The following is a 24,481-nucleotide window of genomic DNA, read 5'->3' as shown; positions in this document are numbered from 1 at the left end:
AATAATGCTTTATATTTTCTAGTAATCTGAATACCCAAATATTTAAATTTTTCTGTTGCGATTTTAAAGGGGAACTTCAGTAAGTGTGTAGGTTCTTGAGGTTTTAATGTCATGATTTCACTTTTATTCCAGTTTATTCTATATCCAGAAAAAGACCCAAATTCCTCTATTAAGTTTAATAAATTTGGTATGCTCGTTTGTGACTTTGTAATATATAAAAGTATATCGTCTGCATATAATGAGATTTTATTCTTTGAGTCCCTGGTATTATAGCCCTGAATATTCGGATGAATTCTTATACTTTCAGCCAGGGGTTCTATCATAAGGGCAAATAGCAGGGGTGATAGTGCACATCCCTGCCTATTACCCCTTGATAGTTGAAATTTTTGAGATAACATGTTATTAGTTAAAATTCTTGCCATCGGTTTATCATATAATAATTTTACCCATGTTATAAAATTCTCTTCCATATTAAATTTTTGTAGTACTTTATATAAGTATTGCCACTCTACCTGATCAAATGCTTTCTCTGCATCCAAAGAAATAATTGATATATCTTCTTCCTCTACTTTATGCGAGTACATTATATTAAACAGGCGTCTCAGATTATTAAATGAGTATCTTTTAGGTATAAACCCCGTTTGATCAGGGTTTATCAATTTACTAATATATTTGCTTAATCTTCTTGCTAAAATCTTTGCTAAAATTTTCTGATCTGTATTTAAAAGTGATATAGCTCTGTACGAGCCCGGATCTTCTAAATCTTTATCTTTTTTTGGAATAAGCGTAATAGTTGATTCTGTTAGTGTTTCAGGTAGTTTGTTTTCTTTAAAAGCATGGGAGTATAAATTAAATAAATAAGGGGTTGTTATCTCCTGAAATTTTTTATAAAATTCATTATTAAAACCATCTGGTCCCGGTGTCTTACCATTTTTCAGCGATTTTATTGTTTCACCTATTTCTTTGATTGTAATTTGAGCTCCTAATTCCTCTTGTTCCAAAAGGTCCAGTATTGGAAGATTACAATTATCTAGAATTTTTTTTATTTTACTATCTTCTATTTTAATTTTAGATGTATATAAGTTTTGGTAAAATTGGGCAAATCTATTATTAATATCTTTAGGTAGTATTAGTAATTCACCTTTCTCTGATTTAATTTTGGTTATAGTATTTTCCTTTTCTTGTTTTTTCAATTGGCGAGCTAAAAGCTTATGTGGTTTGTCACCAAACTCAAAATGTTCCTGTTTTGTAATTTGGAATAGTCTTATTACTCTTGCCGATAAAATTCGATTAAGTTTAAATTTCAGTAATATTATCTTATTGTGTTTATCTGTCGTGGAATCTTTGGCATTATCCAACTCTAACTGTCTGATTTCTTGTTCTAACAACAATTGTTCTGTCTTATTCTTTTTATTTTGAAAACTTTGATATGAAATTATAATTCCTCTCATAAATGCCTTAAAAGTTTCCCATAATAAAGAAGGCAAAGTACCTGGTATATCATTTGTATCGAAAAAAAGTTCCATTTGTTGTTTTAAATATTGATAGCTTTGCACGTCATTTAAAATATGTGTATTAAACCTCCAAAAAAATTTTTTACCCGGCATTCCCTCAAATTTTACTGAAAATGTCAACGGGGAGTGATCTGAGATACTACTAATGTGGTATGTTGGGTTGTTTGTATATGGCATTAATTTCATATCCACTAAAAAATAATCAATTCTTGAATAAGTTTTATGCACCGAAGAGTAAAACGAGTATTCCCTTCCAACTGGATTAGCAGATCTCCATACATCTATTATATTAGTATTTTTTATATATGTATTTAGAAGTTCGCTAATTTTAGATTTTAAATTACTCTTCTTTTGTTTTGCTGATTTATCTAGATATGAATCTAAAACACAGTTAAAGTCCCCCCCTATTATCACATTTTGGTAATTAAACTCTGATATTATGTCAATAATTTTATCAAAAAAGTGGGGGTTATCAAAATTCGGAGCATAAATATTTATCAAAGATAGTGGGGTTGCATAAATTTCACCCGAAACTATAATATATCTTCCCTCTTTATCTGATATGGTATTCTTTAATTTAAAAGGAATACCTTTCCTAATAAGAATAGCTGTACCCCTAGATTTAGAAGTAAATGAGGAGTAGTATGTTTGGCCTATCCAATTCGCCTTTAATCTTATTTGTGTTTGTTGTTTCATGTGTGTCTCCTGCAAAAACATTATGTCGCTTTTCAACGATTTTAGTTGGGCAAAAATTTTACCCCTCTTAATTGGTTCGTTGGCACCCCTTATATTAAAACATTAACACGTCTAAAAACATTCCACCGATGGGCAATGTCTGAATCAAAGACAAGCACATCGGGCTTGCGGCAAGATGAGGCCATGGCAAGGGAAATAGAGAAAAGGGATAGGGAACTGGGTTAAAATTAAATAAAACCCAACAAACAGGAGGCGCAAAGGAACGATTTCGACACCATGTAAAGATGAGTCATCAACACACTGTGTCTTTACTACTGTTTATTCATGATATACATACGTTACTGCCCTAGCTGTATGTGGTCTGTCACGGGAACTAGAGAGAGATCAATGGGTGGGGAGGTTGTAATTATACTTGTGATATGGGGAGTGGTTAGTAGTGGTGAGGTCACTATGTTAAAGGTACATGCACATATCATCTACAAGCATAAATCAAGAACCACAGGCAGAGTTGGAAAAGAGAAAATGAACTGAAAATTCTGTATTTTATTAAGTAGCAATTGCTTGAAACCTGAACTGAAATCCCTGGCATTTGCCCCTCTGTGGTTGACTAAACTAATACAAAAAAGTTAATGATTGGCAATATTAATCATCTTTAGTTTAATTTGATTTATTGTACGTGTACCAAGTTACAGTGAATGGCTTTTTGTTGCATGCTAACCAGTCATCGGAATGACTATAAATGATTACACAATGTACAGATACATGATGACGGGAATAACATTTAGTGCAAGGTAAACTCCGATTAAAGATAGTCCGAGAGTCTCCAATGAGGTACATAGTAGCTCGAGGCCGATCTCTAGTCATTGATAAGGATGGTTCAGTTGCCTGATAACAGGTGGGAAGGAACTATTTGTTCCTGAATCTGGAAGTATGTGTTACTCTGGTTGACTCTGTGGCCTTTTACATTCTTGTGCGTTGGAATAACTGTACCAGGTCATGATACTACCGGCCAGGATAATTTCTACATTGCATGTGTGGAGGTTTGTCAGAGCATTTGGCCACATGCCGAATCTCTTTCAGCTTTAAGAAAGTAGAGGCGTGCCATGCCTACTCTGTGATTACATACATATATGTGCTAGGCCCAGCCCAGGACACGTCATTCGAGAAGGCTTACACCTAGGAAATTGTAACGTTCCAATGGAGCCATCCAAACGCAGAACAACTGTCAAAGACCTTCTCTCTGTCAAAGTAAACTTTACTGAGGGTACATTTCAATCTTCCTTGTTTTGAATTCTTAAACAAACCACCCAAGGATGTGAACATTCCAAAACAAGTTGCTTGTCAAAAAAAAAACACAACTAAAAACCAGTTTCTTTAATGCTGTAGACATAAGAAATTGTGCCTGAAAGCATTTTTTTTAATGTCTCATTTAATTTATCTTAGGCTTTAATATTATAGTTTGAGTTGTAAATCTTTGGAAACGTCTATTGCAGAGTCATTGATGCTGAGGCCGATAGACATTTAGACAATGTGAGAATTAAAAGAATATGAGGATGAAGGAATACAGGGATAGGGCAAAACAAAACTGCAGATGCTGGATGCCTGAAATTAATTTAAAAAAACAGAAAATGCTGGGAACACTCAGCAGGTCAGGTCAAATCTGTGGAGAGAGGAAGTTAACGATTCGGGTCCGGGGCCCTTCATTGGAACAGGGCTGACAAAGGGGTCTCATACCAAAAACATTCACTTTGTTTCTCGAACTACACCTGCTGCCTGACCTGATGAGTAATGTATGTTTTGATAGATAGCGTTTTCCTCCTAATCTGAGGAAAGACATTCTTGCCATAGAGGGAGTACAGAGAAGGTTCACCAGACTGATTCCTGGGATGTCAGGACTTTCATATGAAGAAAGACTGGATAGACTCGGCTTGTACTCGCTAGAATTTAGAAGATTGAGAGGGAATCTTATAGAAACTTACAAAATTCTTAAGGGGTTGGACAGGCTAGATGCAGGAAGATTGTTCCCGATGTTGGTGAAGTCCGGAACAAGGAGTCACAGTTTAAGGATAAGGGGGAAATCTTTTATGACTGAGATGAGGAAAACATTTTTCACACAGCGAGCGGTGAATCTGTGGAATTCTCTGCCACAGAAGGTAGTTGAGGCCAGTTCATTGGCTATATTTAAGAGGGAGTTAGATATGGCCCTTGTGGCTAAAGGGATCAGGGGGTATGGAGAGAAGGCAGGTACAGGATACTGAGTTGGATGATCAGCCATGATCATATTGAATGGTGGTGCAGGCTCGAAGGGCCGAATGGCCTCTACTCCTGCACCTATTGTCTATGTTTGGACAGTGTGGATCAATATCTGGCTGACAGGAGAGCAGCCCTCAGGGCCGAATGGACTACTGCTGCTGCTTCAGTGTAAAAGCCCGCATCCGCCATCTCACCGCGCGACCGTGTCGAGTTCACAGTTTCCATATTGTGCCCTGAGGCGTGGCGCGATGGAAGACGCTGCTCGCAGGCGCCGCCGCCATCAGAGCTCGTCACCCGCGGGAACGGCTCGCAGACCACGCTTGCGCAGAGCGCCCGAGTGAGCTGGTGATGGGGATGCGGGCGGTGGAGTGAGGCGAAGAGAAAGAATTTTCCAGCCGGCGAAGATTTGGAGGAGAATTTCTGTCGGCGTTTTGACTAAATGTGAGTGGAATGTCATTTATAATGGCTTTGAGTGGATGGAGACCGAGGGCAGCGGAGTAACGCCTGATTTTAAACGGCGGACGACGTGGTAATTATTGTATCTACACCACAAACCGAACCCTCTTGAAATTAAAACGTGAGACCTATGGGGGGACGTTCAGACCAAGGGCCGCTGCCCAGTCCGTCCTCCACACACTTTGAGGGATATATTCTCAACAATCACCGATTCGAACCTTTCAGTTACACGGTTAATCCTGTCGTCAGATGCCTTCCTGAGGGTTGAGAACATATGGATCATTTCTGGGGGAGAAAAGTTTTTTTCCGTCTTAATTGGTACTGGAAGGGAAAGAAAATATTGCTTGAATCCTCCACACTTTCTATTTTCCTATCCCACTCCCCAAAAAGGCATACATTCACTTGACACCTAGCGGAAGCGGTCAGAGAATAGTTTCTGTAACGCAAGGGATCTCAAAGCATTTCGGAGTTGTAGAATGTAATCACTGTTGGATTCGCCTTCAGAGCAAGTTCCCACAAACGCTGTCAGGAATGATGGCCAGCTAATCAGTTTTCAGTGTTATTTGTTATTTTACGAATAGATTGTAATTGTAATTTATTTATTTAGGGGACAGTGCATATTAATAAACATTTACATGTAATACGCAAGATTGTAACCAGTAGCTAATTTCCATCTTTAGTCCCTCTGGTAAACAAGGTAAACACATCACAACACAATCATTCAATAAGAAAAAAGACGAAACAAAAGACAAAAACAAAACAAAACAAACAATAAAGTAAAAAAGTAGCAATAAAAGAGTACCATAGGATAATTTTAAGGTAGATTATGATTGCAATTTTGATTTTGCAGTAACCATGTTTTTAGATGTTTGGTAAATGAGGTAAGGGTTGGCAGATCCCATATGACGCATGGTATCTGTGAAACGTCACCTATCCATGTTCTCCACAGATGCTGCCTGACCCGCTGAGTTACTCCAGCACTCTGTGAAACGTCACCTATCCATGTTCTCCACAGATGCTGCCTGACCCGCTGAGTTACTCCAGCACTCTGTGAAACGTCACCTGTCCATGTTCTCCACAGATGCTGCCTGACCCGCTGAGTTACTCCATCACTCTGCATCTTTGTGTTTGAGTTTAGGAGTGAACAATTGAATTTTGCTAGCTGCTTTGACATAATTTCTACAATGAATTCTATTTCAGTCTGTGCAGAAGGTGGAGGTGAATGGCAACGGTTTGGAAAATCCCTGTGAGGGAGGGCAGGGAAGAAGGAATGTATAGGTGTGCATGTTTATCACCAGACAGCAGTGATTGTGATCATGATCATCGGGACGACAGATGGCACAATGGGCTAAGTGTTCGGCTGGCAACCGGAAGGTAGCCGGTTCGAATCCCGCTTGGAGTGCATACTGTCGTGTCCTTGGGCAAGACACTTCACCCACCTTTGCCTGTGTGTGAATGTGTGTGAGTGATTGGTGGTGGTCGGAGGGGCCGTAGGCGCAGATTGGCAGCCACGCTTCCGTCAGTCTGCCCCAGGGCAGCTGTGGCTACAGGAGTAGCTTACCACCACCGAGTGTGACTGAGGAGTGAATGAATAATGCGATGTAAAGCGCCTTGAGTATTAGAAAGGCGCTATATAAATCCCATCCATTATTATTATTATCGCGTTCCAGGTCTGCGACGCTCGATATGAAAATACTGACTGCCCAAAGACACTTTTCCTAAACGGGACTATACAATCACCCCTGGAGGCTGCTCTTGTCGACCTATTTGTGTTTTTCTTTATGAAGTCCTTTAACGGAGGTGGGGCTAGTCCACGGAAGATTTTGTAAACCAAAATCGAGTCCGAATATTTTATTACGTTTTCCCAGCTCAGCAGATCAAATTTCTTCAGGATGCTACAGTGATGGTACATTCTGGGCTTTTTGTCAAGAGTTTTTAGATATTAGATTAGATTAGATTAGATATAATTTATTGCCACACAGCCAGGTTGGTGGAAATTTGGGTTGTCTGCAGCGATACAATAATAAAGAACACATAAAGAATAAATAGGGCTTGTTTATAAGCAATTTCAACAGGCTTTAGTGTGGACTTACATGCCAGTGACCAAGTTGTTATACAGTAGGTCATGTATGGCACAATCATTGCATTAAAATATAGTTTGGCTGAATCAATAGTTAAATTATTTCTAATATATCTAAAGTTGGACAAATTAAATTTTATTAAATTTACTGTTCTTTTCACCTGTTGTTTGAAGCAGAGCTATGAATCGATCACGATTCCTAAATATTTAAACTCGTGTACAATTTTAAGTTTTGTTCCATGTACAAACACATCAGGATCTCCATCAGTACTTGCCTTTTAGGAGAAAAACATACAGACAGTCTTTGACACATTAAGATGTAGATCAGAAAACTGCAACCAGTTTGACACATTAATCATAGCAGCTGATAGGTCTTGTGCAGCTTGATGTTTGTTTTTGGCATGTACATACACAACTGCATCGTCAGCATACATCTGGCAAGTTACATTTGATGTACAGCTACTTGGTAGATCATTAATGTACAGACTGAATAATAGCGGTCCCAAGATTGAACCTTGAGGTACACCAAGAGGGTTTTTAGAAGTTGCAGATTTACTGTTGTGCACTCTAACACATTGTTTTCTCTGTACCATATATGACTCAATCCATTTCATCGTACTCAAAGAGAGGTTAAAATAGGACAATTTGGTCATCAAGATATTGACATCGGAAATGTCCTCGTTCGTCAGGGAACGGGGATTCCCCTCCGCCACCATAGATGAGGCTCACACCAGGGTCTCATCCATACCCCGTAACACTGCTCTCTCTCCCCATCCCCGCACTCGCAACAAGGGCAGAGTCCCTCTGGTCCTCACCTTTCACCCCACCAGCCGGCAAATACAACACATAATCCTCCGCCATTTCCGCCACCTCCAACGTGACCCCACCACTCGCCACATCTTCCCATCTCCCCCCATGTCTGCCTTCCGCAAAGACCGCTCCCTCCGCAACTCCCTCGTCAATTCTTCCCTTCCCTCCCGCACCACCCCCTCCCCGGGCACTTTCCGTTGCAACCGCAAGAAATGCAACACCTGTCCCTTCACCTCCCCCCTCGACTCCATTCAAGGACCCAAGCAGTCGTTCCAGGTGCGACAAAGGTTCACCTGTATCTCCTCCAACCTCATCTACTGCATCCGCTGCTCTAGATGTCAGCTGATTTACATCGGGGAGACCAAGCGTAGGTTGGGCGATCGATTCGCCGAACACCTCCGCTCAGTCCACAATAACCTACCTGAACTCCCGGTGGCTCAGCACTTCAACTCCCCCTCCCATTCCCAATCCGACCTCTCTGTCCTGGGTCTCCTCCATTGCCAGAGTGAGCAACAGCGGAAATTGAAGGAACAGCACCTCATATTCCGTCTGGGGACCTTGCGTCCGTATGGCATTAACATTGAATTCTCCCAATTTTGCTAGCCCTTGCTGTCTCCTCCCCTTCCTTAACCCTCTAGCTGTCTCCTCCCACCCTCCCATCCGCCCGCCCTCGGGCTCCTCCTCCTCCTCCCCTTTTCCTTCTTTCTCCACCCCCCATCAGTCTGAAGAAGGGTTTCGGCCCGAAACGTCGCCTATTTCCTTCGCTCCATAGATGCTGCTGCACCCGCTGAGTTTCCCCAGCAATTTTGTGTACCTAAGATATTGACTTGGGCTGAATTACAAGATGTCTTCACACAAAGTACGGTGAATCTTTGGAATGCACTGGTTGCTTTTCTGCACTCCAGTGTTTCTCAGCTAAAATTAAAAGACAATCAAATAAATGTGATGGTACAATAGAAATCTAAAATAGTTCCCCTTCTTCCCCTTTTCAATCTTCTGCCTGTATTAAAAAAAAAACAGAAGTAGACACAAAATGCTAGAGTGGTTCAGCTGGACAGGCAACATCTCTGGAGTCTTCAAGAGGGAACTGCAGATGCTGGAAAATCGAAGGTACACAAAAATGCTGGAGAAACTCAGCGGGTGCAGCAGCATCTATGGAGCGAAGGAGATAGGTAACGTTTCGGGCCAAAACCCTTCTTCAGACTTGGAGTCTCTGGAGTCTTCTTCGGTCTCGAAACGTCACCCATTTCATCTCTCCGGAGATGCTGCCTGTCCCGCGTAGTTACTCCAGCACTTTGTGTCTATCTTCGGTTTAAACCAGCATCTGCAGTTCCTTGCTACACATTTTTTTAAAAACAGGTTGTTCTTTTCAAGTTATTTTAATCAAGACAAGGTGAATAAGGTAAATGGATGAGCCTTAGTCTGTGTATCTGGTTCCTTTTGTGTGATCTTTGAGATGTATCCAGTAGAATAGATGAGAGGGAGCCATTGAATGTGGGGTATTTAGATTTATTAAAAGGCTTTTGATAGGAAGGATGTTGGTCAATGGGATTAGAACACATGGAATTGGAAGTTATAAACTAGCATGGAATTTGAGAGTTAACTAACAGACACAAAATAAAGAGTACATAAGAAAATAGCAAAGGGAGGATTAAATGGTTCTTTCTCAAGTTGTGAATAGAGGGGATTGATGCTTGAGGCCCCAACTATTCACAATGTACCTCAAAGGGATGCTGGAGGAGAGCAAGTGGAACATTTGAGTTTGCTGCTGACATAAAGCTAAGTGAGCATTAAACAAACATCCCCACTTCCAATCTTGTGGAAGGAAGCAGTCGAAGGTGGTTGGCCCTAGGACACTGACATGAAGAATTTCTGAGATAATGTTGTGCAATTAGGAAGATTGACCTCCAATAATCACAACCATTTTACTTTGAATAAGGCATGGCTCCAACCAGTAGAGTGTTTTCCTCTTGGTGTCCATTGACTTCATTTTTACAAGGGTTCCTTGATGTCAAGTGCAATCGCTCTCATCTCTGGAACTCAGCTCTTTGGTCCATGTTTGGATCAAAGCAGAGATGATATCGAGAGTCAAGTGTTTCTCGGGAGGAAAGTCAAATTGGGCATTGGAGAACTAGTTATTAGTGAATATCTGCCCCTTAATAGTTAACGACTCCTCCCATCACTCTGCTGAGGAGAGACTCATTTGGACAGTAATTAGCCAGATTGTGCTTTTTGTAAAGTTGGATATGAATAGGATTTGACTGTTTAAGCTACTCAGCTCACTTCTGAGCCTCTGGGAAGGATGTGTCAGACTTGGGGGTAATGTAGCACAGATTGACCAACTCACAGCATCTTGACTTGAAAACATTGCCATTCCTTCATTTGGGTTGAAATCTGGAACTCACTACACCTAACAATGCTACAGCAGTACCTTCACCAAAAGAACTTCAGCGGTTCAAAGGGCAGGGCACCAACACCTTTAGAATATATTTTGAGATGGGTTATAAATGTCATATTTGGCAGCAATGCCAACATCACTTACATATCAGAGTTGAAAGGATGAAATTAAAGGTCAGGTTCTGTAGACAAAACTTGTATTACTTTTATGACTGAAGAACATTTGAGGTCTAATCTAATCTGTGTATTTCAGATAATTAAAAGGGTTGTTTAAGATTATTTATTAATTGCAGTGGAAGAATCAGGAACAAGATGGTGCAACCTTCTGAGTAGACCAACACCCTTCAGTAGGGATGTCACCACTTAAAGGATAGTGCAAATCTAAAACTTTCCCACCCCCACTTTAAACAAAACATGGGGTCAGCTGAAAATTTCTAATTTAATTCTTCTCCTGCCACGTATTTTTCTGAGGCAAGGGCATTATTACAGAACCAAGTTGCATAAATGTAATGACAAGATCAGCTGTGATTTTTGTTGGGTGGAGAACTCCAATTCCTACTATTTCCTCAAAAATCTCTGTTGCTCTCATTGGCCCGTGGTGGGTATGTTTTGGCTCAAACTGAAAATTGATAGCCATCTTTAGAGAGCAAACTGCCTACTTTGCTTGTTTTGATGGAACTTTTTTTCCATGTCTACAACTCTGTATTTTTTCATCTTGGTTACCACGATCCATTGCCACTTGTCTTGGTTGCTATAGCTGCTCTGCCATTCTATTTCGACCAGTTTTAATGCAAACTGTGTCGAACATCTTCAGGGTTGATCTGCAAGGTTTTATTATTGTATTCCAGCACAATAAAGCTGAGAAGGCAGCATAAGGAATATAAACAGGAATAGACCATTCAGCCCCATATACCTGTTTTCATAGAGTCATACAGTGTGGAAACGGGCCCTTTGGCCCAACTTGTCCATGCCAACCAAGGAGCCTAGCTGAGCTGGTCCCATATGCCTGTGTTTGGACCACATCCCCCTAAACTTTCCTATTGTGTACCTGTCCAAATGTCTTTTAAACTTTGTAATTTCCTCATCTCTAGCACTTCCTCTGGCAACTTGTTCAAGATACCCACCACTATTCAGTTGTTCAGTACAATTGTGGCTGATCTTTTACCTCGGTGCCACTTTCCTGCACTAACTCCACATCCTTTGATTCCATATATCGAAACATCTCCTGGTTTTTTTACACCTGATTCCTGGGTCTAGATGCATCAGCCAGGGAAATCATTATCCTCGAGTCTACTTTGTCAAGCCCGTTAAGAATCTTACATGTTTTCGAAATGCTACTTTGCACTATTAATACTGCAATTGCCGATCTCTGCGACTCATGGCTGATTCTCCATTTTTCACTGGGTAAAAGGATCCTCCAATGTTGCTCGGGCACCAGATACTTTCAGAAGGATGGTCTTGTTCCATAACTGACCTTGAAACTGCTGACTCCAGTGAGTCAACCTCCTCCCCCTCTGACCACAGGATTTTGTACTTTGACTTTGGACTCCAATGTTGGTCTAACCTTTGCAGCAAAGTATTTATTAAATTTACTGTTCTTTTCACCTGTTGTTTGAAGCAGAGCTGTGAATCGATCACGATTCCTAAATATTTAAACTCATGTACAATTTTAAGTTTTGTTCCATGTACAAACACATCAGGATCTCCATCAGTACTTGCCTTTTTGGAGAAAAACATACAGACAGTCTTTGACACATTAAGATGTAGATCAGAAAACTGCAACCAGTTTGACACATTAATCATAGCAGCTGATAGGTCTTGTGCAGCTTGATGTTTGTTTTTGGCATGTACATACACAACTGCATCGTCAGCATACATCTGGCAAGTTACATTTGATGTACAGCTACTTGGTAGATCATTAATGTACAGACTGAATAATAGCGGTCCCAAGATTGAACCTTGAGGTACACCAAGAGGGTTTTTAGAAGTTGCAGATTTACTGTTGTGCACTCTAACACATTGTTTTCTCTGTACCATATATGACTCAATCCATTTCATCGTACTCAAAGAGAGGTTAAAATAGGACAATTTGGTCATCAAGATATTGACATCGGAAATGTCCTCGTTCTTCAGGGAACGGGGATTCCCCTCCGCCACCATAGATGAGGCTCACACCAGGTTCTCATCCATACCCCGTAACACTGCTCTCTCTCCCCATCCCCGCACTCGCAACAAGGGCAGAGTCCCTCTGGTCCTCACCTTTTACCCCACCAGCCGGCAAATACAACACATAATCCTCCGCCATTTCCGCCACCTCCAACGTGACCCCACCACTCGCCACATCTTCCCATCTCCCCCCATGTCTGCCTTCCGCAAAGACCGCTCCCTCCCTCCATCACTCTGCTGAGGAGAGACTCATTTGGACAGTAATTAGCCAGATTGTGCTTTTTGTAAAGTTGGATATGAATAGGATTTGACTGTTTAAGCTACTCAGCTCACTTCTGAGCCTCTGGGAAGGATGTGTCAGACTTGGGGGTAATGTAGCACAGATTAACCAACTCACAGCATCTTGACTTGAAAACATTGCCATTCCTTCATTTGGGTTGAAATCTGGAACTCACTACACCTAACAATGCTACAGCAGTACCTTCACCAAAAGAACTTCAGCGGTTCAAAGGGCAGGGCACCAACACCTTTAAAATATATTTTGAGATGGGTTATAAATGTCATATTTGGCAGCAATGCCAACATCACTTACATATCAGAGTTGAAAGGATGAAATTAAAGGTCAGGTTCTGTAGACAAAACTTGTATTACTTTTATGACTGCAGAACATTTGCGGTCTAATCTAATCTGTGTATTTCAGATAATTAAAAGGGTTGTTTAAGATTATTTTTTAATTGCAGTGGAAGAATCAGGAACAAGATGGTGCAACCTTCTGAGTAGACCAACACCCTTCAGTAGGGATGTCACCACTTAAAGGATAGTGCAAATCTAAAACTTTCCACCCCCACTTTAAACAAAACATGGGGTCAGCTGAAAATTTCTAATTTAATTCTTCTCCTGCCACGTATTTTTCTGAGGCAAGGGCATTATTACAGAACCAAGTTGCATAAATGTAATGACAATTAAGATCAGCTGTGATTTTTGTTGGGTGGAGAACTCCAATTCCTACTATTTCCTCAAAAATCTCTGTTGCTCTCATTGGCCCGTGGTGGGTATGTTTTGGCTCAAACTGAAAATTGATAGCCATCTTTAGAGAGCAAACTGCCTACTTTGCTTGTTTTGATGGAACTTTTTTTCCATGTCTACAACTCTGTATTTTTTCATCTTGGTTACCACGATCCATTGCCACTTGTCTTGGTTGCTATAGCTGCTCTGCCATTCTATTTCGACCAGTTTTAATGCAAACTGTGTCGAACATCTTCAGGGTTGATCTGCAAGGTTTTATTATTGTATTCCAGCACAATAAAGCTGAGAAGGCAGCATAAGGAATATAAACAGGAATAGACCGCATATACCTGTTTTCATAGAGTCATACAGTGTGGAAACGGGCCCTTTGGCCCAACTTGTCCATGCCAACCAAGGATACCCACCACTATTCAGTTGTTCAGTACAATTGTGGCTGATCTTTTACCTCGGTGCCACTTTCCTGCACTAACTCCACATCCTTTGATTCCATATATCGAAACATCTCCTGGTTTTTTTACACCTGATTCCTGGGTCTAGATGCATCAGCCAGGGAAATCATTATTCTCGAGTCTACTTTGTCAAGCCCGTTAAGAATCTTACATGTTTTCGAAATGCTACTTTGCACTATTAATACTGCAATTGCCGATCTCTGCGACTCATGGCTGATTCTCCATTTTTCACTGGGTAAAAGGATCCTCCAATGTTGCTCGGGCACCAGATACTTTCAGAAGGATGGTCTTGTTCCATAACTGACCTTGAAACTGCTGACTCCAGTGAGTCAACCTCCTCCCCCTCTGACCACAGGATTTTGTACTTTGACTTTGGACTCCAATGTTGGTCTAACCTTTGCAGCAAAGTATTTATTAAATTTACTGTTCTTTTCACCTGTTGTTTGAAGCAGAGCTGTGAATCGATCACGATTCCTAAATATTTAAACTCATGTACAATTTTAAGTTTTGTTCCATGTACAAACACATCAGGATCTCCATCAGTACTTGCCTTTTTGGAGAAAAACATACAGACAGTCTTTGACACATTAAGATGTAGATCAGAAAACTGCAACCAGTTTGACACATTAATCATAGCAGCTGATAGGTCTTGTGCAGCTTGATGTTTGTTTTTGGCATGTACATACACAACTGCATCGTCAGCATACATCTGGCAAGTTACATTTGATGTACAGCTACTTGGTAGATCATTAATGTACAGACTGAATAATAGCGGTCCCAAGATTGAACCTTGAGGTACACCAAGAGGGTTTTTAGAAGTTGCAGATTTACTGTTGTGCACTCTAACACATTGTTTTCTCTGTACCATATATGACTCAATCCATTTCATCGTACTCAAAGAGAGGTTAAAATAGGACAATTTGGTCATCAAGATATTGACATCGGAAATGTCCTCGTTCTTCAGGGAACGGGGATTCCCCTCCGCCACCATAGATGAGGCTCACACCAGGTTCTCATCCATACCCCGTAACACTGCTCTCTCTCCCCATCCCCGCACTCGCAACAAGGGCAGAGTCCCTCTGGTCCTCACCTTTTACCCCACCAGCCGGCAAATACAACACATAATCCTCCGCCATTTCCGCCACCTCCAACGTGACCCCACCACTCGCCACATCTTCCCATCTCCCCCCATGTCTGCCTTCCGCAAAGACCGCTCCCTCCCTCCATCACTCTGCTGAGGAGAGACTCATTTGGACAGTAATTAGCCAGATTGTGCTTTTTGTAAAGTTGGATATGAATAGGATTTGACTGTTTAAGCTACTCAGCTCACTTCTGAGCCTCTGGGAAGGATGTGTCAGACTTGGGGGTAATGTAGCACAGATTAACCAACTCACAGCATCTTGACTTGAAAACATTGCCATTCCTTCATTTGGGTTGAAATCTGGAACTCACTACACCTAACAATGCTACAGCAGTACCTTCACCAAAAGAACTTCAGCGGTTCAAAGGGCAGGGCACCAACACCTTTAAAATATATTTTGAGATGGGTTATAAATGTCATATTTGGCAGCAATGCCAACATCACTTACATATCAGAGTTGAAAGGATGAAATTAAAGGTCAGGTTCTGTAGACAAAACTTGTATTACTTTTATGACTGCAGAACATTTGCGGTCTAATCTAATCTGTGTATTTCAGATAATTAAAAGGGTTGTTTAAGATTATTTTTTAATTGCAGTGGAAGAATCAGGAACAAGATGGTGCAACCTTCTGAGTAGACCAACACCCTTCAGTAGGGATGTCACCACTTAAAGGATAGTGCAAATCTAAAACTTTCCACCCCCACTTTAAACAAAACATGGGGTCAGCTGAAAATTTCTAATTTAATTCTTCTCCTGCCACGTATTTTTCTGAGGCAAGGGCATTATTACAGAACCAAGTTGCATAAATGTAATGACAATTAAGATCAGCTGTGATTTTTGTTGGGTGGAGAACTCCAATTCCTACTATTTCCTCAAAAATCTCTGTTGCTCTCATTGGCCCGTGGTGGGTATGTTTTGGCTCAAACTGAAAATTGATAGCCATCTTTAGAGAGCAAACTGCCTACTTTGCTTGTTTTGATGGAACTTTTTTTCCATGTCTACAACTCTGTATTTTTTCATCTTGGTTACCACGATCCATTGCCACTTGTCTTGGTTGCTATAGCTGCTCTGCCATTCTATTTCGACCAGTTTTAATGCAAACTGTGTCGAACATCTTCAGGGTTGATCTGCAAGGTTTTATTATTGTATTCCAGCACAATAAAGCTGAGAAGGCAGCATAAGGAATATAAACAGGAATAGACCGCATATACCTGTTTTCATAGAGTCATACAGTGTGGAAACGGGCCCTTTGGCCCAACTTGTCCATGCCAACCAAGGATACCCACCACTATTCAGTTGTTCAGTACAATTGTGGCTGATCTTTTACCTCGGTGCCACTTTCCTGCACTAACTCCACATCCTTTGATTCCATATATCGAAACATCTCCTGGTTTTTTTACACCTGATTCCTGGGTCTAGATGCATCAGCCAGGGAAATCATTATCCTCGAGTCTACTTTGTCAAGCCCGTTAAGAATCTTACATGTTTTCGAAATGCTACTTTGCACTATTAATACTGCAATTGCCGATCTCTGCGACTCATGGCTGATTCTCCATTTTTCACTGGGTAAAAGGATCCTCCAATGTTGCTCGGGCACCAGATACTTTCAGAAGGATGGTCTTGTTCCATAACTGACCTTGAAACTGCTGACTCCAGTGAGTCAACCTCCTCCCCCTCTGACCACAGGATTTTGTACTTTGACTTTGGACTCCAATGTTGGTCTAACCTTTGCAGCAAAGTATTACACATTGGGGCTACAACATTTCACTGGTGGAAATAAATTTACTGTGGTAAATGTGTCTACTTGCCAAGAGAAATAGACAGCTTTCCATTTTTATTGATGTTTTGAAAAGATGATCCTTTGTGAATTTCAGTGTTTTATTGAAGCATTGGGTATTTGGGAGTCAAGTGAGAATCACATTTTATTTGGGATATTTTACACTTCAGGAAATTCTATACTTTTGCTTTGTTCCAGTGTACAAACTTGGAAGTCTTACCCATTGACCTCATGCCACATGTTAATCATGTATGGGTTTAAATATTTTGCATAGTTGTTTTACAGGGCTTAATATGCAAATCAAATTGTTTTAAATAGAGCATTACCTCAGTAGTCTGCTGCAATGATTTTTGAGTTGGGTAACTTTTTAACTGACAGTCCAAGTGCTGTTTTGTGTGTGACTTAGTATTGGTGACAGTTAGATTTAACATGAGCTGTTGTTGTTAGTGAGCAATGCACTCTGCTGGCGAAAGGGACAGCAAACACGTTGTTTCCATATCTGTTCCCTCTGACTACTCGCATGCATTAACTATTCTCCATTTGTTACAAATGTTTCATGTTTGAAGCACTGATACAAGTTACTGTTTGAGAACTGTAAATATATTCAATATATTGACTTCCAGCCTGAAGTTGTTCCTCTAATGCATTTTAAACTCCAAGAATTAACAAACTGGCCGATCAAGTTCTATGCCATTGGTTTTCTGATTGCAACCCCTTATTGAAGTAGGTAGTTAAAATACAATAGATTAAAATATAATCAACTGATTAAAATTGAAATGTTATTCTGTCTCTAGGTACTATGATGTCGTTCCTTAAGTGTACACGGTCTGCTCTGGGCATCTGGCAGATACAAAGCAGGTAATTTTAATCTTGTTGAGGAGAACAACTCTAATTCATTTTGTAGATTTGAAATAGCCAGTTAATGAGGCCCTTTTCCACAAGTGTAACTGAGAAACTAACGTTTCATTAGTTCCCAACTTGACTCAGTTGGGAACAACTCTGGGTTGGAGGTTGTGGATTCAAGTCCTGCCCCAGATGAAAGTGGGTTCTCGTGGAGTGCTGTAATAATGGATGTGCCAGCGCTTCAACTGAACATCACCTTCTTGGGCAGTTCCTTAGGATTGTGGATGCCTTGCCCCTCAAAATACGACTGTTTGATCTTGATCTTTGTAGGTAATTTTCAATAAATATTACATCTGCTGTAAACTTTGCACAATATTTGACCGTATTTGATCACATTTGATGTTATAATAACAAGAAGTCAGCTAACCACCACACACATATATGCTGTATAAGTAACAAGTGTGAACAGATTACTTCAAGATAGTCTAGTTAATGGAGAGATGCCAATTTGAGTTGCTCTTCAAATGGCATTTAATGGCGTTCATGATTTAACGGGAAAATTTAATAATTTGTAAAAATGTGGCCGGATTCCCCAAATGAAATTGGTAATGTAGTTATTGCTGCTTGTTTTCTAATCTTGAATATTATTTCCTTTTGTTCAGCTGGAACAAAAAAAGAGAAAAGAATAATAAAGCTGATGTGAAATAAGATTGCATCATAATAAATTATATGGTTATGTAGATTTGCATGTGTTCTGTAAACAAGATAGTTATAAGGCATATTGCAGCATTTAACTAGTTTTTGCTGCTTTCTGCAAATTATATTTTGTCAGTTAAATATTGTCAGCAAGTAGTGCCAGAAAAAATGTCTGTATGAAGTCTCTCTTTTGTGGGATAGAAACATAGAAAATAGGTGCAGGAGTAGGCCATTCGGCCCTTCGAGCCTGCACCGCCATTCAATATGATCATGGCTGATCACTTTTTTTAACATGCTTTTTTTAATGTTGTATTTGGGAATGTTCTGTTCAGACACAAATCAAAAGCACTCTATCCATTCAGCCTGCCAAAGCTATTAACATTGTTATTATTAAGTTCTAATGGTTTTAGTGGTAGGAAGCAATTCTATTTGGTGGAAAATGTTTAATCTTGTTGGCTTTTAAACCATTCTTATGCCCTTATGTACACGGAAGAATCAACTGAACTTATAGATGTACAAGGTATTTTATTCGTGAAGCTAGGTAGCTCAAAAGAACTGGTTGGTGTAATTGGTTTTTGCATTTCGACATTGTGCTTCAGCTATGGGTAGAAAAAATGTTCAGTTCATTTGTGTGCATGCTATTGAAAACCAGTTAATTTACAGTGCTTTTATAAGATGGTCCCTAAAGCTTGCTTTTCACTTTTAAAAGTTCCTTTCTGCTCTGCATGCTTATTCTAAATCGGGATGTGCATAAATGGGTAATTGCTCTGTACACCAAGTGAAACCTGATTAGAAATCAAGATTTGGCATTTCTGCTTCATTTATAGGTTGCTTATGGAGGAATGAGTAATGTTTTCAATCTTCATGGGTGATCTTTTATGTGTTAATTATTTTGCTGAATATTTGTATATGTAATCTTTTACAATCGGATTAATTGCCTCACTTTCTCATGAAGATCTTGTATGTTTGTTGCGTGTTGGATTTGGGTGTCGAGGAGGGCACTTGGAAAGCAGCAAGAGGTGCAAGTTAATATTTCTGGTTAAGACCCTGCATCAGGATATGATGCTGGGTCTTGACCCAAACCATAGATTTGGACCACTTGCCTCCACGGATGCTGCTTGACCCACTAGGTTATTCCAACGATCTGCATTTTGTTCCAGTTCCCATCTTCTGCAATCACTTTTGTCATCTTGCAGAAATGGTCTTGATTAAATAGCATTTTAAGTGCAGAATTCTGAATAGGTGAGACAGCGTGATCACAGTATGCCAAGGATACACACACACACCTAGAATGTTATGGTATGAGACCTAGACAATTAATCTAGACTGTCAATTGAAATCCTACCGTTTCAGTAGGTTTAAATTTGATTTTTCGTGGGGGGGGGGGGGGGGGGGGGGGGGAGGGACTAGTTGTATAGATAAAACTAACCATATAACTATTCAACTGAAAAAAAACTAAGACTTCGTCAACGTTCCACAACAACATATTTGACTGAAATGGCTGCACGCTTCCTCACGAAAGAACATGAAATAATGCAAGGATTATTGAAAGTTGATTTATTTCCCCTGTCTGAATATTATATCGTGCAAGGATAGCAAGTAGATGACCAAGAATAGGAAAAGTAAGAATGAGACCAGAGAGTGGGTTAAGAAGCTGTGATTGGAAAACTTGTGCTCAGATAATTTAAATTGAAACCAAGAACAGTCATATTGAGTAGGTTGATGGTGAAGAAGTATTGGAAGGAGAATGGAGAGCTGACCAGGTCAAAGACTGCAGAGAACAAGAGAAAAGTTCTGCCAACGTCACAACACTTGTGAATGTGCAAGTTTCTGGTTACAAATCAATCTGGCTTTCCGGCTAGCTTAGTTTTGCATGTTTTATTCCAAGCACCACCGTCTCAAGAACTGCAGCAGCTCAATTGCCCAGCACCACCCACAGAGGCGACTCCAGTTTGCAATATCTAAGTACATTTTGAAAAGATTATCAAAATATCTTTATCATTACCATCTCACCCCAAAACTTGCCATAGCATTGTCCTTTGAAGTTTTCCCAGCAGCATTTAATTGTTCGGGATATTTAAATAGTAACATGTATTTGGAACGACAACTTAAGCCTGAGTATCTTTAGTGTGTGGGTTATTGCAGTGATACAAATATACCAATAAGGGGGATAATTTGTGGAACAGAATACAGTTCACTGTCAGTACAAGACCTGACAAGCACATGATTAAAATGTTGCAATAACAAATGAGTTTGCAATCTTTAGATGTTTTTTTTCCATAATTGCTAGTTGAATCTCTGATGGTCTTTAGAACCATAGACTAGTACAACATGAATGGAGCTGGAGCAAAAAGAAAGAGCTCCAGGAAGCAACTTGATTTTTCAAAGTTGCTGTAGAGTAATTTAGTTTACTGATAATTGGAAGGCAAAGTACAGTAATGCTGGAATCCTAGTAACAGCGCAGCATCTTAGTTATTTGAATGAGTCTGTTTTGGTTAATTGGTCCGCTCGTCTTGAAGTATTTTGAAATAGCATGGCCTCAGCAGCAAGTTGTTAGTACATATGGAGTGATGGGTAGTAAAATGAAGAATTGTCACCAACTTCTATATAGTTTTCCGTCAATGTAAATAAAGAACTGACCCTGGACTGACAACTGATTTTAACCTCTCTGTGCACTTATAAACTGAAAAGTTTCAGTGATCTGGATTCTTGATTTTCATCATGTTAATGAGTACTAGTGATCATGACAATATGTGTGGAGGCAGGAACCTGCAGTTCATTCCAAAGACTGGGTCCAGCAGAGCATGGAAGCTGTCTATGATGCTTATTGTGATGAAAAATTGTTTTAAAATCTTTGCTATGTAGGTGTGCATTACTTCATACTTTCTTTTTAGAGTGTGGCTAGAAACCACTGCATGCTCAGTTTGCAGCTCAGTACGATGGAACAACACCGCTGCTAACCAGGAGAAAGAAGCAAACTATCAGTTCAGTAATGCACGTTGGAGGCAAATGGTCCTCGGGGTCATCACCGGTACTGGCGCTATCCTAGCTTATGGCTTATACAGAAAACAGGTATGTAGGAAAAGATGTATTGTTGATTTACTAACATGTTTGTTTCATTAATATCCTTACCAATATTTTTAAAGAACGATTAAGTACCATATTCCCTATGAAAGATCATATCATAGATACCTGCTCCTGCCACTTCCACGTGATTTTATTTCCTCTGCTGGAGATACACGATGCTTAGGATACATTTTTCTGTGAGAATGATAAACGCTTTGGTTTATGGCAAAGTAACCATTATTTATGGATGGTGCTTGATACATAGAGGTGGTGAATGTAGTTGAGGTCAATTCTGCACTGCACCTCAATGGACTTCAGCCATTGATGTATGGATCATTTTGGTCATAGAACATATAACGCAGGAACTGGCCCTTTGGCCCACAGTGACTGTGTAGACATAATGTCAAATTAAACTAATCACTTTACATGATCCATTCCCTGTATATTCATGTGTCTATCTAAAGGTCTCTTAAACGCCACTATATATCTGCTTCCACCACTGTTGCTGCAGTGCAGCGGCTGTAATGGAAGCAGGTACAATAGGGGTTTGCATGCATGTCCTCCAACCTCATCTGCAGCATCCGGTATCCTGATGTGGCCTCCAGTACATCAGTGAAACCAAGCATAGACTCAGCGACCGTTTTGCTGAACACTTGCACTCTGTCTGCCAAGGCCTACCAGATCTCCTGGTTACTAACCATTTTAATTCCTATTCCCTTACTAACCTTTCTGTCCTGGGCCGCCTTCATTGCCAGAGTGAGGCCACACACAAACTGGAGGAGCAGCACCTCATATTCTGCATTGGTAGCTTAAAACCCAATGATATGAACATTTAATTCTCCAATTTTAGGTAATGTCTAACAACCCCCCTCCCTGTGCCCCACCTGGTCTCTCGCCTATTTCTTCTCTTTTCCTCCACCTACATTCCTTCTTCTGGTTTCACAATCAGTCATCTTCAATCTTTTTGTCTCACACCCTCTGTTTTAATTTCTGGCCATTATTCTAACTATCTGCCTATCAAAAGCCCCCCCCCCCCCCCCCACCCCCCTGCCCATGTCCACCTGACACACTTTGTCCTGTCTCTCCTCCCAGATTTATTTCCTCTTTCTCCCCCCCCCCCTCCCTCATAATCAGTCTGAACATGGGTCCTGACCCAAAACGTCACCTATCCATGTTCTGCAGAAACCTGTACATCTTCTTTAAACTTTGTATTAAATGGTTCCAAAATGGAACCAATCAAAAAAAAGGAGCTGGCTGACTGCCCTCTTTTCTACATCTAAATGCTGAGAAACAATCACATTGCTCCAGTTGCCATACTCGGACAGAAGGTTGAGTTACATTATTTTATTTCTTCATGAAAGATAAATTACTTTTCTTTTGTCTTTTGGTAAAGGAAGCGGAGCCAAAACCAGAAACATCGGTTGACAATGAGGCTCAACAATCTTATCCTGTTTACACCAGGCAAGATGTGGCCAAGCATAAAACTATGGAAAGTGGAATATGGGTCACCTACAAATCTGACGTGTATGATATTACAAACTTTGTGGAACTGCATCCTGGGGGTGATAAGATATTGCTTGCTGCAGGAGGTGCCCTTGAACCATTTTGGTCAATGTATGCCGTCCATAAACAAAAACATGTTTACGAGATTCTTGAAGAGTACAAAGTAGGAGAATTGAGCCCAGAAGCTGTGCTGGAAGCCTCTGTTGTGACTGACCCTTATGGGAAAGACCCATTGAGACATCCGGTTTTGAAGGTGAATAGTTTAAAGCCATTTAATGCAGAAACGCCAGCAGAGATTCTAACTGAAAATTATCTTACCCCAAATGACTTGTTCTTCATACGAAACCACCTGCCTGTCCCAGAAGTTGATCCAAAAAAATTCAGTTTGGAGATTAAGGGAGAGGGGCTGAAGTCCATCCAACTGTCCCTCCATGACCTTCAAACCAAGTTCCCAAAGCACACAATAACTGCTACATTGCAATGTGCTGGCAATCGTCGCTCAGACATGAATGCAGTGCGTGAAGTGAAGGGACTAAATTGGGGGTCAGCAGCGATTGGTAATGCAAAATGGACTGGGGTTAAACTCTCTGATGTCCTTGAGTATGCAAGGCTGCCAGCGAACACAGATGCTAAACATATCCAATTTGAGGGACTTGATAAGGATACAAGTGGGACTCCCTACGGAGCCTCTATTACTATTCGTAAGGCGCTTGCCAAAGATGGTGACGTGCTTCTTGCCTTCGAAATGAATGATGAAATTTTATCCAGAGATCATGGCTTTCCACTACGTCTCGTTGTCCCAGGAGTGGTAGGAGCACGTAATGTGAAGTGGTTGAGCAAGATCATCGTAAGTAAAGAAGAAAGCAAGAGCCATTGGCAAGTGAATGACTATAAGGGATTTTCTCCCTCTGTGGATTGGGATACTGTTGACTTCACCACTGCTCCAGCGATCCAAGAACTACCTATCCAATCTGCCATCACATCGCCTTCCAAAGACGAACGTCTCAGCTCAGACTTGGATGAGATCACAGTGAAAGGTTATGCGTGGAGTGGAGGTGGCAGAGAAGTGATCCGGGTGGATGTCTCAGTGGATGGTGGACAGACATGGCAAGTGGCTGACTTAAGTGAGATGAAGCAAAATGAGGGGCAGGCCTGGGCCTGGAAACTGTGGCAACTCACTGTGCCTATGCCGAAGGACGAGAAAAGCCTGGAGATAATTTCCAAAGCTGTGGATAACCAGTACAATGTGCAGCCGGACACTGTTGCGCCCATCTGGAATTTACGAGGGGTCCTCAATAATTCTTGGAGTCGAGTGAACGTTACAATCAAATAGAAATGATTAGAAACTGTTACTGATTCCATAACATTGAGAGACTTGGGTACAATTACAGCTGGCTAGTAATTTAGTCTTAATTGTCAGTGTGGATTATTTGGTAATACTCTTGCCTCTGAAAATTGTGAGAAAATTGTTCCATTCCAGAGGCTAGTACTTAGTTCAGGTTGGCACTTCAGTGCAGTGTTGACTTAAAGGTAGACACAAAATGCTGGAGTAACTCAGCGGGACCAGCAGCATCTTTGGAGAAAAGGAATGGGCGACGTTTCGGGTCA

The 24,481-nt window shown here is 40.7% G+C and overlaps 1 protein-coding gene across 1 annotated transcript; it reads left to right on the top strand.

The window, feature by feature from the left end:
- The first annotated feature begins 4,764 nt into the window (after window positions 1-4,764).
- Window positions 4,765-24,481, top strand: suox (sulfite oxidase). The gene is made up of 4 exons (XM_033015507.1): window positions 4,765-4,904; window positions 17,560-17,623; window positions 21,199-21,376; window positions 22,764-24,481. The coding sequence occupies exons 2-4, from the start codon at window positions 17,565-17,567 to the stop codon at window positions 24,204-24,206; spliced, it is 1,680 nt and encodes a 559-aa protein (XP_032871398.1). The 5' UTR covers window positions 4,765-4,904; window positions 17,560-17,564; the 3' UTR covers window positions 24,207-24,481.

The sequence above is a fragment of the Amblyraja radiata genome, chromosome 46, assembly GCF_010909765.2.
Source record: "Amblyraja radiata isolate CabotCenter1 chromosome 46, sAmbRad1.1.pri, whole genome shotgun sequence".
Classification (NCBI taxonomy): Eukaryota; Metazoa; Chordata; class Chondrichthyes; order Rajiformes; family Rajidae; genus Amblyraja; species Amblyraja radiata.
Note: the sequence above shows the minus strand (reverse complement) of the source record. Positions and strands in the feature narration are given on the sequence as shown.

Excerpts from the sequence above, each read along its gene's own strand:
- suox (XM_033015507.1), top strand. The coding sequence starts at position 17,565 with ATGATGTCGTTCCTTAAGTGTACACGGTCTGCTCTGGGCATCTGGCAG. Across the intron at positions 17,624-21,198 it reads ATCTGGCAGATACAAAGCAG|AGTGTGGCTAGAAACCACTG; the intron begins GTAATTTTAATC and ends CTTTCTTTTTAG. Across the intron at positions 21,377-22,763 it reads ATGGCTTATACAGAAAACAG|GAAGCGGAGCCAAAACCAGA; the intron begins GTATGTAGGAAA and ends CTTTTGGTAAAG.